Source organism: Mus caroli, unplaced genomic scaffold, assembly GCF_978045245.1.
Source record: "Mus caroli unplaced genomic scaffold, Mus_caroli_1 scaffold_7, whole genome shotgun sequence".
Taxonomy (NCBI): Eukaryota; Metazoa; Chordata; class Mammalia; order Rodentia; family Muridae; genus Mus; species Mus caroli.
Genome location: NW_028227262.1, coordinates 136,373,274 through 136,386,787, shown reverse-complemented (window position 1 = coordinate 136,386,787; position 13,514 = coordinate 136,373,274). Strand labels below are relative to the sequence as shown.

Here is a 13,514-nt window from a genome sequence, read left to right as displayed (position 1 = left end):
GATTTTCAACTTAAAGGGCCAGCAAATATCTTCAACAAAATTATAGAAGAAAACTTCCCAAACCTAAAGAAAAAGATGGCCATGAACATACAAGAAGCCTACAGAACTCCAAATAGACTGGACCAGAAAAGAAATTCCTCTTGACACATAATAATCAGAACAACAAATGCACTAAATAAAGATAGAATATTAAAAGCAGTAAGGGAAAAAGGTCAAGTAACATATAAAGGTAGGCCTATTAGAATTACTCCAGAATTCTCACCAGAGACCAGAGGCTACGAAAGCCAGAAGATCTTGGACAGATGTTATGCAGACCCTAAGAGAACACAAATGCCAGCCCAGGCTACTATACCCAGAAAAACTCTCAATTACCATAGACGGAGAAACCAAAGTATTCCAAGATAAAACCAAATTCACACAATATCTTTCCACAAATCCATCCCTTCAAAGGATAATAAAAGGAAAACACCAACACAAGGACTGAAACTACATCCTAGAAAAAGCAAGAAAGTAATCCTTTAACAAACCCAGACACTTTTGCATATACCAGCAAGCTTTTGCTGAAGGGACCCTGATATAGCTGTCTTGATTGAGGCTATGCCAGTACCTGGCAAATACAGAAGTGAATGCTCAAGTCATCTATAAGATGGAACACAGTGCCCCCAATGGAGAATCTAGAGAAAGCACCCAAGGAGCTGAAGAGGTCTGCAACCCTATAGGTGGAACAACAATATGAACTAATCAGTACCCCCAGAGCTCGTGTCTCTAGCTGCATATGTAACAAAATTGGCCATCACTGGGAAGAGAGGCCCCTTGGTATTGCAAACTTTATATGCCCCAGTACAGGGGAACGCCAGGGCCAAGAAGTGGGAGTGGGAGGGTAGGGGAGCAGATCAGGGGGAGGGTATAAGGAACTTTCGGGATAGCATTTGATATGTATATAAAGAAAATATAATAATAATAATAATAATAATAATAATAATAATAATAAAGACTACATTAGACAAAAAACAAACACAATTTCTCCCACTGGTGTCCTCTTATGTCCCAATATCCATTCCAGGAAATCACAGTGTGTGGTCTCCCTTCCCCCACCTGCTTGAACCTGCTTGCTCAAGGGTGGAGCTTCCTGATCATTCGTCCTGCTGTACCCTGTCACTTTACTGTTTGGAGGCACACACGTGTTCATCCTGCTACTGGACCTTGAGTTACTTGGCGGGAAATCGGGTTCCCTCCCCCTTCCTTTATAACTGAGTGTCTGGAAATAGTAAAATTGAGCTTTGATCAGAATGTTGTCTTAGCTACATTTCTTTCTCTCGCCGCCTGTTTGGAGGCACACACGTGTTCATCCTGCTACTGGACCTTGAGTTACTTGGCGGGAAATCGGGTTCCCTCCCCCTTCCTTTATAACTGAGTGTCTGGAAATAGTAAAATTGAGCTTTGATCAGAATGTTGTCTTAGCTACATTTCTTTCTCTCGCCGCCTAGCCCCTCTTCTCTTCCAGGTTTCCAAAATGCCTTTCCAGGCTAGAACCCAGGCTGTGATCTGCTGGCCGGAAACAACAACAGTGTATCATTCAGAAAATTTTTCTTCAGTCTACAGGATAGTTTCTCATTCTTTTCTGGAGTTTTCTGGTTCTTGTTTCTTCTGAAACTTATTATTCTCATCTGTTTTCTAGAAGATTTCTTAATTTGCGTTATAACAATTTTTTTTTCATTTTTAAGCTAAGAAATTGGCCTCTGGAAAAAATTAATACACCCAGTTCCTTACTGCAAGTTTGCAGATGCTCATGCTGTCTTCTGGTTCCATCTTCACAGTTCTGTTCTCTTTTTCGAACACTGTTATCTACAAGCTAGCCATGTAGTAGTCTATACCACAATCAAAATAAAGGGACACAAAAGCTACAAACATGATTGGATATTGTTTTGTTTGTTTTTCTAGTTTTACAGTTTTTGTTGTACTGGAGGCTAAAGCTATGTAGACACTAGACAAGTATTCCAACATGCAAGTACATAACAAATAGAATCGCAAACTCATCTTTAGGGAATGCATAGATATTTTATACTCATCTTGGTGAGCTATATCTGGCTTACTTATGACCTGTTGGAGGTATTCTTCTATGAGAAACACTTATCTTATTTCTTACAGCAACCACTACCAGGGCCTAAAGTAATTCTTGACTCTGTATAAACACTCAGTAAATTTCTAATGAAAAGCAAGATATGCTTGCTATCTATCACATCTTAAATAGAAAGGCAAAGGGCAAAGAGAAACTAAGTTTCTTAAGCAGTTAAGGTGCTACGTGCAGTAATTTTGCTTTGATATCTTTACAGCAGCATTGTTTTTTCTGAGCATTTTAAGAGATTAATAAATATTCTAAACAAACCTGGCCAATTTAAGCCAGAAAGTTGTCTTTAATTTATCAATAAAGATAGACCAAGTCTCCTGTTCACATTAGCTCATGACAACCTATTCAAAGTAGAAATGAACATCTCTACAGTTAGCATCTTACAGTGTTATAGACCTTCCTTACCTTCAGCACAGTAGCCCATACATCCCTGAGTGGGTTGCAGTAAGTAAACAAAGAAATCCCCACAGTTTCTTACAGACACAGGGATTTGAAAGAGGCAGCAGTCTTTTTCAGTGCTAAACAAAAACTGCCAAGTGGCACAAGCTGTCAGTTTCTTCATCTCTCCAGGAAGAGGCAGGGCTTCTGAATCACTCAGAGACAGCCAGATGGGGGCCTGAGTCCCACAGTGGTTCATCTTTCATGTCAGAGAAAAGAAAAGTTGAATAGTCATTTAATTTCACAAAAACAGGAAAAGCTTTACATTTTTTTCTAAATAATCCTCTAAATAGCAAATTATCAAATAGTTCACAAATAAAATATCTTGGGGCTTGAGTTGTGGCTCAACAGTTAAGAGCACATCCTGGTCTCCTACACTACCAGGATTTGGATCCCAGCATCCTAATAGTGGTTCACAACCATTCAAAAGTCCAGATCCAGGCATCCAACACCCTCTTCCGTCTTCTGTGGAGCCAGACATGCATGTGATATAAATGCATACATGCAGGCAAAACATTTGTCTACCTATATGTCTACTGCATAAGAAAGCAAATTTAAAGAAAATTAAATTAATATAATATTAATACTAATATAACATGTTCAATGAAAATACCTTTATTTTATATTTGTATTATAAGTGAGAAATTCAACTTCAGATAATTTGTTAAATCAGCCAACATATCAGAAAACAAAGCGAATTAAACTCAAAGTGTATTAATATATAGCATAGATGCCAACTAATCATGAGAATGTTTCACAATTGTTGGAGATAATGTATATTTGATATTAATTCAGAGTCTAGATGAAACAAAAACCACAAGAGAAAAAGGGTGGCATTTATAATCTGATATAGAAAAATCATTTAGCAACTTGGAAAAATGGAGTTAAAAGTGGATGAACTTGCTATCAACATTCTTTCCAGGTAGAAAAATGTATCTCAATGGCCAATAAAGCTGTAAAAAAAAGACAAAATTTTGAGAACAGTTAAAAGACTCATGACTTTGGACAAGGTACCCAGCATCTTTTTCTGATACTGAGCAGGCATCAGTACATGCTTAAAGAGCACAGCTAGAGTGTAAATTCAAATGCAGCATCTAGGCAGGAATAACCAATAACCAGGTTACAGTCATTAATCATGTTATCTCCACATTTAAAAGCAAAAGAAAATTATAAGGAAAAGTTGATAGATATGACTAACTAATAATCATAAAATATTGAATAAATAATTAAATGAAGAAACTATTTGAAGTAGTTATTTTTACTATTTATTGCTACATTATAATATTTATTTTATTTTATTCAGGTCATGTTATTTATTTACAAATGCTAAGACCAAAATTTCGTAAGTCTTAAAAGAAATACAAATATCTAATGGATGAATATGCAGTATCAATAGATACATTTTTATATTTTGCTATGAGAATTAAAACATCATTATGTTTTAAATAATGAGTATATATTCCAACACCTTAAAAGATTTGTTTTCATGAATTTTACTCATAAAACTTTTTAATTGTATTAAAATTATGATTATACACATCATTTCTAAAAGTAACATACAATTTTTAACATAGGAACATGCTAAGTGATGCAATTATCTACAAAAGCATGTTGTAAAAATCAAATAAGAGAAAAGAGAGAGAGCATGTTAATTATTGCCCCCACCGAGATGGATTATGAAAAAGATCACTGCTATATTGCCTGTCCTTTCTTTGCGGTTTTTATGATTAATACATATTACTTTAAACTCAACAAGGACAGTTATTCACCACCAACAAGGTGAGGACATGTGACCATGTGCTGAATTTCAAGAACAAGGGAAGCCATTTCATTTTCACAATTCTGTAAGGCTCTAGAATCAATTAATTTAGCCAAAGAAAGAGAACCCAAATATTAACAATGTGATTTTCCCCCTAATTTTTCTCAAGTTTTACTTTTAAATTCTAATGGGTTTATTTTCTTCAAGTAAAATGTTACAAAAGTGATAAAAAATAAAAGCAGATAAGCAAAAAAGTATAAAATAAAGCAGCCATTATGACAGTGTTAATATTAAATATTGTCAAAATTGCATACTTTTTCTGAGTTTTTGTTTTGTTTGTTATTCTTACATGTTCTGAAAGGAAAAGCATGCAACTAAATGACCCTCAAAATATGAATGAAAATAAGATAAGTGATCTGATAAGACATAATTTTATACAGTATAATTAGTCTTAATTAGTAGCTCTGTGCCATCTAGGTTAAAAAGTAAGAATAGCACGCTACACGAAGATGCGGTGTCAAGTCATTAGTGATGATTATCAATTTGGACATTTTCTTGAATAGTACAGTCCCGTCACAAAGTTTCATATTCTAACCAAAAGCCATGTGTGTCTGGCCAGTCCTTGGAAAGCATCCACGGAGCTATGTGAAAGCTTGTGATAAGGCAAAGGATTCATGGTGTAGCAACATTGCCTGTTATTCTGCCACTAATGTAATGACTTTAGTTACATGATTCAAACTCTGTCTGCATCCATAATTTTATAATGAGGTTCATTGGCTACCACAAAGTCTCACTGTGAAATCAAGTGAGGCTCTATACCTACAATACCTGCAGTGCAAGTAACATATAAGCTGCAAAATGAATACCATGTTCAAATACTTTGCTACCATTTGGATGCCACAAACAGAGGTTCTGAAATAATGTTTTTTACAATATTGAAACTTAGTCGTATTCCTTAGATTATGTGGACAAGATTATAGTAGCAATAACAGGTAAAGTTTGAAATCCCAACTAGTCACAAGTAACATAGTTAGAGGAGGTGTCAATATCATGTCATCATGATTAGCTGAATTACTGGTGACTTCTCATTTGAAAATTATGATTCAGACAACTAGAGATCTCAATCAAATTCATAGTGGAATGCTCACAAAATAGTGTTCTGCATTTCTTTTCCTTATGCTTATTCTTTGAGGCAATTTGGAAAACAAATGATCTTTGTGTGAACAAAGCCATTTGGGCTAACTATTTAGGCAAGACTCTACCAGGATGAAAAGCATCAAATACTGACTGGAAGAAGAAAGTTCAGGGAAAAGTTAAATTCAGAAAATCACATTTGGTTTGACTTTATGTATACAAGATCTTAAACATGGTTAGAAATGTAGCTCAGTGTTAGTGTGATTGCCTAATGTGTATGATATCCTGGGTTCAATTGCCAGAATAGCAAAATAAAAAAAAAATAGAAATAGACCTAAATGAGACATTCCTGAAAGGTCTATGGCTGTCTATTTCCAAGTATAGCAAAAATAAGGCATGTAGGCTGTACACAGAGTGGGTTTGAAGGACAGAAACTCTATGTGCTGGGATCATAGGCCTCCAGGTTACTGATTTATAGCAGGTATACTGTCTGTAGAGTAGAACCAAGAAATATTTGACTGTTAGGAAGATAGCTAAGTTAATTAGGTGCTTGACAGACAAACATGAAGACCTGAATTTGAGCCTCAATATCTACCATTAAAAAAAAAAAAGGCATGGCACATGTCTATAAAACCCAGCACTGGAGAGGTAGAAACAGAATGATCCTTGGGGCTTTCTGACCAGAGAGTCTGGCCTCACTGTGGAGGGCGTGATTCAATGACAGATCTTGTTTCAAACACTAAGTGGAAATCAGTTCAAAAAAGCATCTAATATTAACCTTCTCACTCCCTCTCCCTCTCCCCCTCCCCCTCCTTCTCCCTTTCCCTCTCTTTCCCCTTCTTCCTTTCCCTCTTTCCCCCTCTCTTTCTCTTTCTCTTTCTCTTTCTCTTTCTCTTTCTCTTTCTCTTTCTCTCTTTCTGTCTGTCTGTCTGTCTGTCTGTCTCTCTCACTCTCTCTCTCTCTCTCTCTCCACACAAACACACACACATTCACATACAGACACACACCATCACATATATTGTGTGAACGCTGATTTGAAATTTCACTGGCAGTATTTCTTTACTTAGGAAATATATGATGGACTTGTGGGGTTTGAGTCAGGAAAGCAAATGTCACATAGCAACTGAATAGCACTGGAGCAAAATTTCACAAGCATTTCTCAATGGCAGCTTTCTGATCTACCTGGACCTGTGCTTAAAATCTGGCTCTTTGGCCAGCTAGTGGGGAAGCCAGGAGGCTCAAGCACAGGAATATATGTGTTCTGCATAGTTTGATGGAGAATGATATCACATTGTGTTCCACAGCTGTGGAAATTATCAAAGATATTGTGGTTTAAACATTTGTGGAGCAAATGGAGCATAACATTCCTATCATAGCTATTATCATTAAAGTAGGTATTATAGCAATATTTCAAATTAAATTAATCTAATAAAAATGAATATAACACTTCAGTAAGAGAAAAAGTACCTCAACACACTTGGTTGGCATCTCAGCGGGTCTGTCCAAGATAAGAAATCGGTACCAACCAGGGGAGAGAGAATGGTCACAGATCAGGTCTTGAACAGCTGAATACTGGAGATATACTGAGTCAAAGTGGACACTTCTGTAAGGACTCTGAAGAAACCGGTGGCCCCCAGGAGAGCACTCCTGAGCTAGACAGAAAGAGAAGCATTTTCATGCCATGTGTTTTGTTCACCAGCATAGTTAAGTTTATACTTATTATTTTATTCTGCTTCCCAAAGAATGCAAATGTGCTCAGTGTTGCACACACACACACTGTCCTCGAAATATCAGGGAGTCCTAGCAACTCACAGATGACATAGCATGCCCTTTTTAAAGATGCAATAAGCAACTTGAATCTTGTCCCAGTGTGATTCTAAGATACTGAAGCTTTGAGTTTTCTATTTTTCATTTGACTTGAGCTGATGGAACAACAGAGCTGAGTGCTCTTGAGTGAAGGTGTGTTTACTGTGGCCAGAAGTCACCAATACTAAAAGGATTCCTCTTGGGCCCAGTTGTCAAGATTCAAATGTCATTAACTGGCGTTTGTTGGACAAACTTTCTCTAAAGTAGGCACTAAAATCCTTCCTCTGCCAGACTGCAGAATGCAATGTGCTCAACTAATATTTTAAATGCTGTTTTTATGTTTTGTAACTGTGCCTGCCCCCTAAGTTTCCTGTTTACTATAAGATTTTTTAATCACTTCAAGGCCTTGCTTCTTCATAGATATGCATTTTCTAGGAATAATTCTACCTTGATAATTCTAATAACTTTGATAATTACAAACTATAAGCATCAGATAAATATCTATATCAATATCTATACACACACTATTATTTCATTGAATTTTAAAAGAATTCTATCGGAATAGGGTGTGGTGGTGCATGCCTTTAATCCTAGCACTCAGGAGGCAGAGGTAGGCAGATTTCTGAGTCTACAGCCTAGTCTACAAAGTGTGTTCCAGACAGCCAGGGCTACACAGAGAAACCCTGTCTCGAAAAATCAAAAAAAAAAAAAAAAAGAATTCTATTATCCTTCCATGTAAGAACATTGTGCGTGGTTAAAAATTAAAGATGTTATGTTAAAGGATAGTAGTAGTGGGATTTACATGAATTACTGAAATATTTTTGTGATCTATTATGTCCATAATAACTTCCATTAGGAAAATGTAAGTTCATGTTCCTTCTCGTATGTATGTGTAATATGTCTATACATGTTGGCATCCTGTACAGGCATGCTTGTAGGGTATTTACGTGGACCACGGGCATCTGAACTCAGCTCACCACAGAAGCATAGCAACTGTTATGAAAGCTGAGCGATTTTCCCAACCCTTGGATCTATTTTAATTATATGTAGTATTTTTCCTTCAATGCATTTATAGCTCTCACATCTCATGTTTCTTCGTATTTTCCTGCTTAAAATAGTGCTTCTTAATCCAAAGTAGCGTAAGGAATAATTGTAGGGAACATCTTTGTGTGGCATTTCTAATATTGGAGGAGTATATAATATTTAAATGAGAATTTTATTTCACTTAATTTATTTTATTTTATTGAGAGCAGTTCTCAGTAAATAAAATTAATAACAAGTCCTATTTTTATGTTACTTTGTAATTTCTTTCCTAAAAAATGTCTGTCACTTACAGAATGTTGAGTGGAAAGTTAAAAAAAATCATAGTAAGGAAAAAACTCATGCTTCTAAAAGTCACTTTTGTTTGTTTATTCTTCTTTTATGTATTACTTACATCTCGGCTACAATTTCCCTTTTCTCCTCCCATCCGAGTCGCTTCTCTCTCTTCACTCTGTCCCACCTCCCTTCCACTCCTTCTCCTTTCTCTTTAGAAGAGGGCAGGCCTCCCAGGGATATCAACCATACATAGCATATCAAGTTGCAATAAGACTAAACATCTCCCCTCATGTTAAGGCTGGATGCGGCAACCCAGTAAGAGGAAAAAGTCCCCAAAGCAAGCAAAAGACTAGTCTTAGCTGTAAAATATATCAGACAGTTAAGTAAGCACTGTGGTGAGGTTTAGGCTCTCATGTTAGGACAAGCTTATCTTTGTCCAGAACTGAATGAATAGATCTGCAGATCCTTCAGTGTCATGACTTGACATGCTTTCTAGTAAAGCCTTAGTATATTTCCCCCAAAACAAAAGTTCATGTAAATTTAGAATACTATTTGTTCACCATGTTCTGGTGTGAATTAAGTCAACTAGGCAGTATGTATTAAGATCTACAATGCTTGGATTTCAAAGACTTTGAGAGAATATGTCAGATTATAAGTGATAGGCTCACAGTGACAACATATGCAAATGGGCTTTCACTGTCTGTTACTAATAGTGTGTTGCTTTCTGGTTTAGTACAATAGGCAGACCATAATTTTCTAAAGCTGAGAATTAGTTGAGAAATGTGTCAAGACATTAATTAAATAGAAATTAAACTTCATCAAAAATTAAAGATTTAAGTTCAGTATGGTGGTCCATGCCTGTAACCCCAACATGCTGAAGAGGAGGAGGAAATATTTCAGTCAAACATAGGCTATATAGTAAAATCTTGCCTCCAAAAATTCCAAGAATTTTATACTGCAAAGGATATAGAAAACAAAAGGATAATCCATGGAAGAAAAATGGAAAAGATATTGCATTTTATACAGATGGTAAGAAGATTAATTCTAACATTTACAAACAACTTCTATAAGTTAACAACAGCAAAAATCCTCAAGAACTCATTTTTTAAGTGCAAAGATCTAAGTATGGCTCTTTCCAAAGAATATATAGAAATGTCAACATACATATGAGTAAGACATGCTTAAAATCACTAATCACTTGGGAAATATAAACCAAGCCACAATGTAATGTGCAGGCCGACATCCACTAGGTTGGCTAAAATAAAAACGTCAGGTAACTCCAAATGTTAGCAGGTATGTAAATGAATCGAAACCCTCATGTGCTAGAGGAATATAATACAGTGCAGCCACTTGGAAGGCACTACCCATTCTGAAAATAGTTAACCATAGCTAACTTATGACCCAGTAAACGTCCTCCTGCTTAAAAATAAAAACATGTGTTCATGCAAACACTTATATAGAGATGCTTGTGGCAACATTATCTATAAAAGCAGAAAGAAAGAAGCAAAGAAATCCCACTGACAAAAAATACATGCACAAAATGCACTCTTTAGAGTTGAAATACTTTTCAGCCTTAAAAAAAACGTAAAGTTCTGAGCCATACCGTATCATGGCACATCATTAAAACATTATATTATGTGAAAAATAATTCCTTTAATATGATCCTGTTTATTAAAATACACAGGTAAGACAAATACCTAAAACAAAAAGCAGAATAGTAATTACCTGTAACAGCTGTACATATTTGTGGATGTACTAAAATCATAGCACAGTTTAGGTGAGTGATCTGTATGGTCTACACAACATCCTAATAGAGTTGTTAATGTGGTTTACAGTAAACTTAGAAACATCTTTCTTAATATTAGGATACACTAATAAATATGTTTAGAAGCATCTTCTGGAAACACAATGGCTGCATAATTAGTACTTATTGTTCATGAGTTCCAGAAATTCTTAATGGATTTTCTTCTATAGGGTTAGGAAGGGCAGGGGGAGAGGGAAAAGTAGATTTTTTAGTAGGCTTGAGAATATCTACAAGGGGTAAGTGATAATGTTCTCCAACACAATGTGTTGACTACAGTTGACTAGAATGTATTCTATATTGTATAAAGAACTAGAAAAGAAAAATTAAAACAGCTTTAAGAAGACAGGTATCGTAATGGCTGATCTGCTCTTTAGACTCTAGATACCTGCATCCAGTCACACTCTTCTGCCTAAGAATATTTATGACTATCATGTTCGTTTAAGAAAAGCTTTTCCTGAATACCTGGTAAATCTAACAAACTTAAGCCACAGATAAATGCCACCTGGTTAAGGAAATGCATTTTCAGAAATAAATTGAGTGTTGTTGATATTACTATTATTATTATTATTCACATGGGAAATGCCAGCTTCTTTCTCTCTCCTGCTTTTTCAGGCCAAACTTATGTTAATAAAACTGCTCAAGATTGACAAGACGGTACAAAGACAATTATATGTTCAACCTTTAGACATGGTCATGTGGCTTTTCTTCAAGCTGCAGATAGCTGTGCACATCATTTACTTTCACAAAAAAACCTGACTTACAAGACTAAGTGACCTTTTGTTTAATTTTCCTTATCAATAAGAGCACAAAGACGCTCAGAAAGGTTAAGGGACTTGGCTCTTTTTTATGTCATTAATGTCACTCTGCTGAACACTTCTCTGTCATGCTTTGATGAAGTAGGTAGGAGAGAGTTTCTTTCCCATCAAGTTCCCTGTTGCAGCAGGAAACTGTATTAAATGATGGGAAAGCTATTATACACAATACTAGCTCAGTAGTGCACTTGGAAATGAAGCTTTCACCAATTGTTTCCAGAGGTGGTCGGGAGTAGGGATCTTTAGTTTCTAATTAATTCTGATCCACTTTCCGGTATGGTATCCAGCAGGGCAGATTTCGCAATGGTTCTTGCATTAAATTAAAGGAGTTTAAAGATCAGGAGGAGATCTGCATGGAACAAAAGAAACCAAAACAAGATCAAGGGATTCCAAAAAGAAGTTCGGGCAGCCTGAGCTTAAATTCTAGGAGCAGCTGGCTGAGAAAGGCACCTAGATGGTGCCAGGTCAGGGGGATGCCACTGATTCAGCGCTCGTCCTAACTCAGCTTCAGGCAGCGCGCCTCTACGCGTCCTCTCCAGCCACTTACCTTGCTGGCCTTTTCCCTGGACCAGGAGCATCAGCGCGGTCACCAGCCGTGCCCAGGCTCCGCCCCTCATTGCTAGGGCTGTGCACGGGTCACTGCCGTATCACAGATCGGGGAAAACCTGACCCCAGCCCTCCACTCCCTGGACTTTCTCAGTTTGTTGCAGGTCAGCCTTCACAGGAGCTACGAATCCAAATGAGTCCTTCTAAGGGAGACTTCTGGTCCCTAGAGCCAGCCCTAGACTCCTCCCAGTCCGGCTACCCACCTCTCTGAAAGCCACGCCCAAGCTGTCCACAGGGACCCAGATCACCCAGCAGGTATTGGATATCCTATCACCTATCACCAAGGATGTCATCTGCATTAACATAGCCTTCTAGGAGCTCTGGGATTTAGCTCTTACTCCTAACGAACAGTGAAAAACTGCTCAAGTGCAAGCTCTCCAAAAAAAAAAAAAAAATCTAGACTGTTTTTGGTGGGGTTTGGAAAGGATTTTTTTGTTGTTGTTGTTGCTGTCCGTTGGCTGTAGGGTGCCTCATCTTAGATCAGATTGCCTTTGAATTTACAATTCTCATTCTTTGACCCCTTAAATACTGGGATTACAGGAAGAAGACATCACTATCTGGTTATAACACACATCTTTTCTTGTGGAGACCAAAGGCTAATCATTTGTCAAACACTGGTGACTTAAGATAGAGTCTCTCTTGTTAGCCTCCCAAATAGTCTAGGATGGTTGGCCAATGAAGTCCAGGGATCTCATCCAGTGGTATGATTACAAGAAGGCTTTCTTGAGTGAGCTCTGGGAATTGAAATCAAATTGTTATTACTGCACGGCAAGCACTTTACGAACTGAGCCATTTCCTATTTCCTTTGACAGCTTAGTTGCAGTCTTAAACTTGCACCTGCCTCTGATGTTTTGCTTTGCTTCTTCAGGTGAACCTGCTGCCCAGAAGCTGCCCTTGTTGTCTCCTTTGATGCCCTTGTTGTCTCCTTTGATGCTGTTGTCTACTTTCTGCCTCCACAACTCATTGATGAGTTGTGGGGGCAGAAAGGAAAGAGTGACTGGTGTCAGTGTGGTCCCAGTTCTTCGTGCACGTAGATGAACGGACTAGGCTGTCTAGTGCTGACCCAGGATGCTTCAGCAAAGGAAAAGGCCTTGCTGGTTGCTGGGAAACCTGAGAGTGGTTTGAGTCTTCAGAGGTGTATTTGCCTCTGTAAAGAAAGCAGATCCTTTTGTAACTGTGTATATATATGTTCATATATGTGTGTGCTTGTGTGTCTGTGTGTGTGATTTAATGTTTTAAATCTCAATGATTTTTCTCTGGAAGTTTTAGACCTAGAATTCCCTGATCAATCACCTAGGACTTTACCCTGACCAGCCTTGACTTGAGGGGAAAAGAGACATTGGAAAAAAAAGTGTTTCCTGGAGGGACCTGCTGGATTCAGTTCACAGTTCTCCCTATAGAATTATATAGACAAGGTGGGACTCTATGCAGAAATCAGAGGATACCACAAGCATTAAGAAATTCTGTTTTAAATTACATACTTATTCCTTATAATATAAGAGAGAAATTGTCTCTTAGCAGACCATCAGAAAAACAGGTGAGTAACCAATCAACTAGCAGAACTGGCCCCCACTGCCTAGACTCTATCACAAAGACCCATTCTACTACTACCTCACTGCCCTGCCCTCAACTCTGGTGGATGTCCCCTGCTCTGGTGCAAGCCACACCAGTCCAAAAAAAAAAGTGAGTGTGCTGCCTGTCAGCTGAACT

At 37.5% G+C, this 13,514-nt stretch overlaps 1 protein-coding gene across 1 annotated transcript in view; it reads right to left on the bottom strand.

The window, feature by feature from the left end:
- The window catches only part of Vwde (von Willebrand factor D and EGF domains), a 74,379-nt gene extending 62,564 nt beyond the window's left edge, over positions 1-11,815 (bottom strand). The window contains exons 1-3 of the mRNA XM_085840880.1: positions 11,746-11,815; positions 6,927-7,111; positions 2,534-2,765 (exon numbers count right to left, since the gene is read on the bottom strand). Coding sequence (XP_085697006.1) covers positions 2,534-2,765; positions 6,927-7,111; positions 11,746-11,815 — 487 coding nt within the window. The remainder of the gene's footprint in view (positions 1-2,533; positions 2,766-6,926; positions 7,112-11,745) is intronic.
- Positions 11,816-13,514: the final 1,699 nt, after the last annotated feature.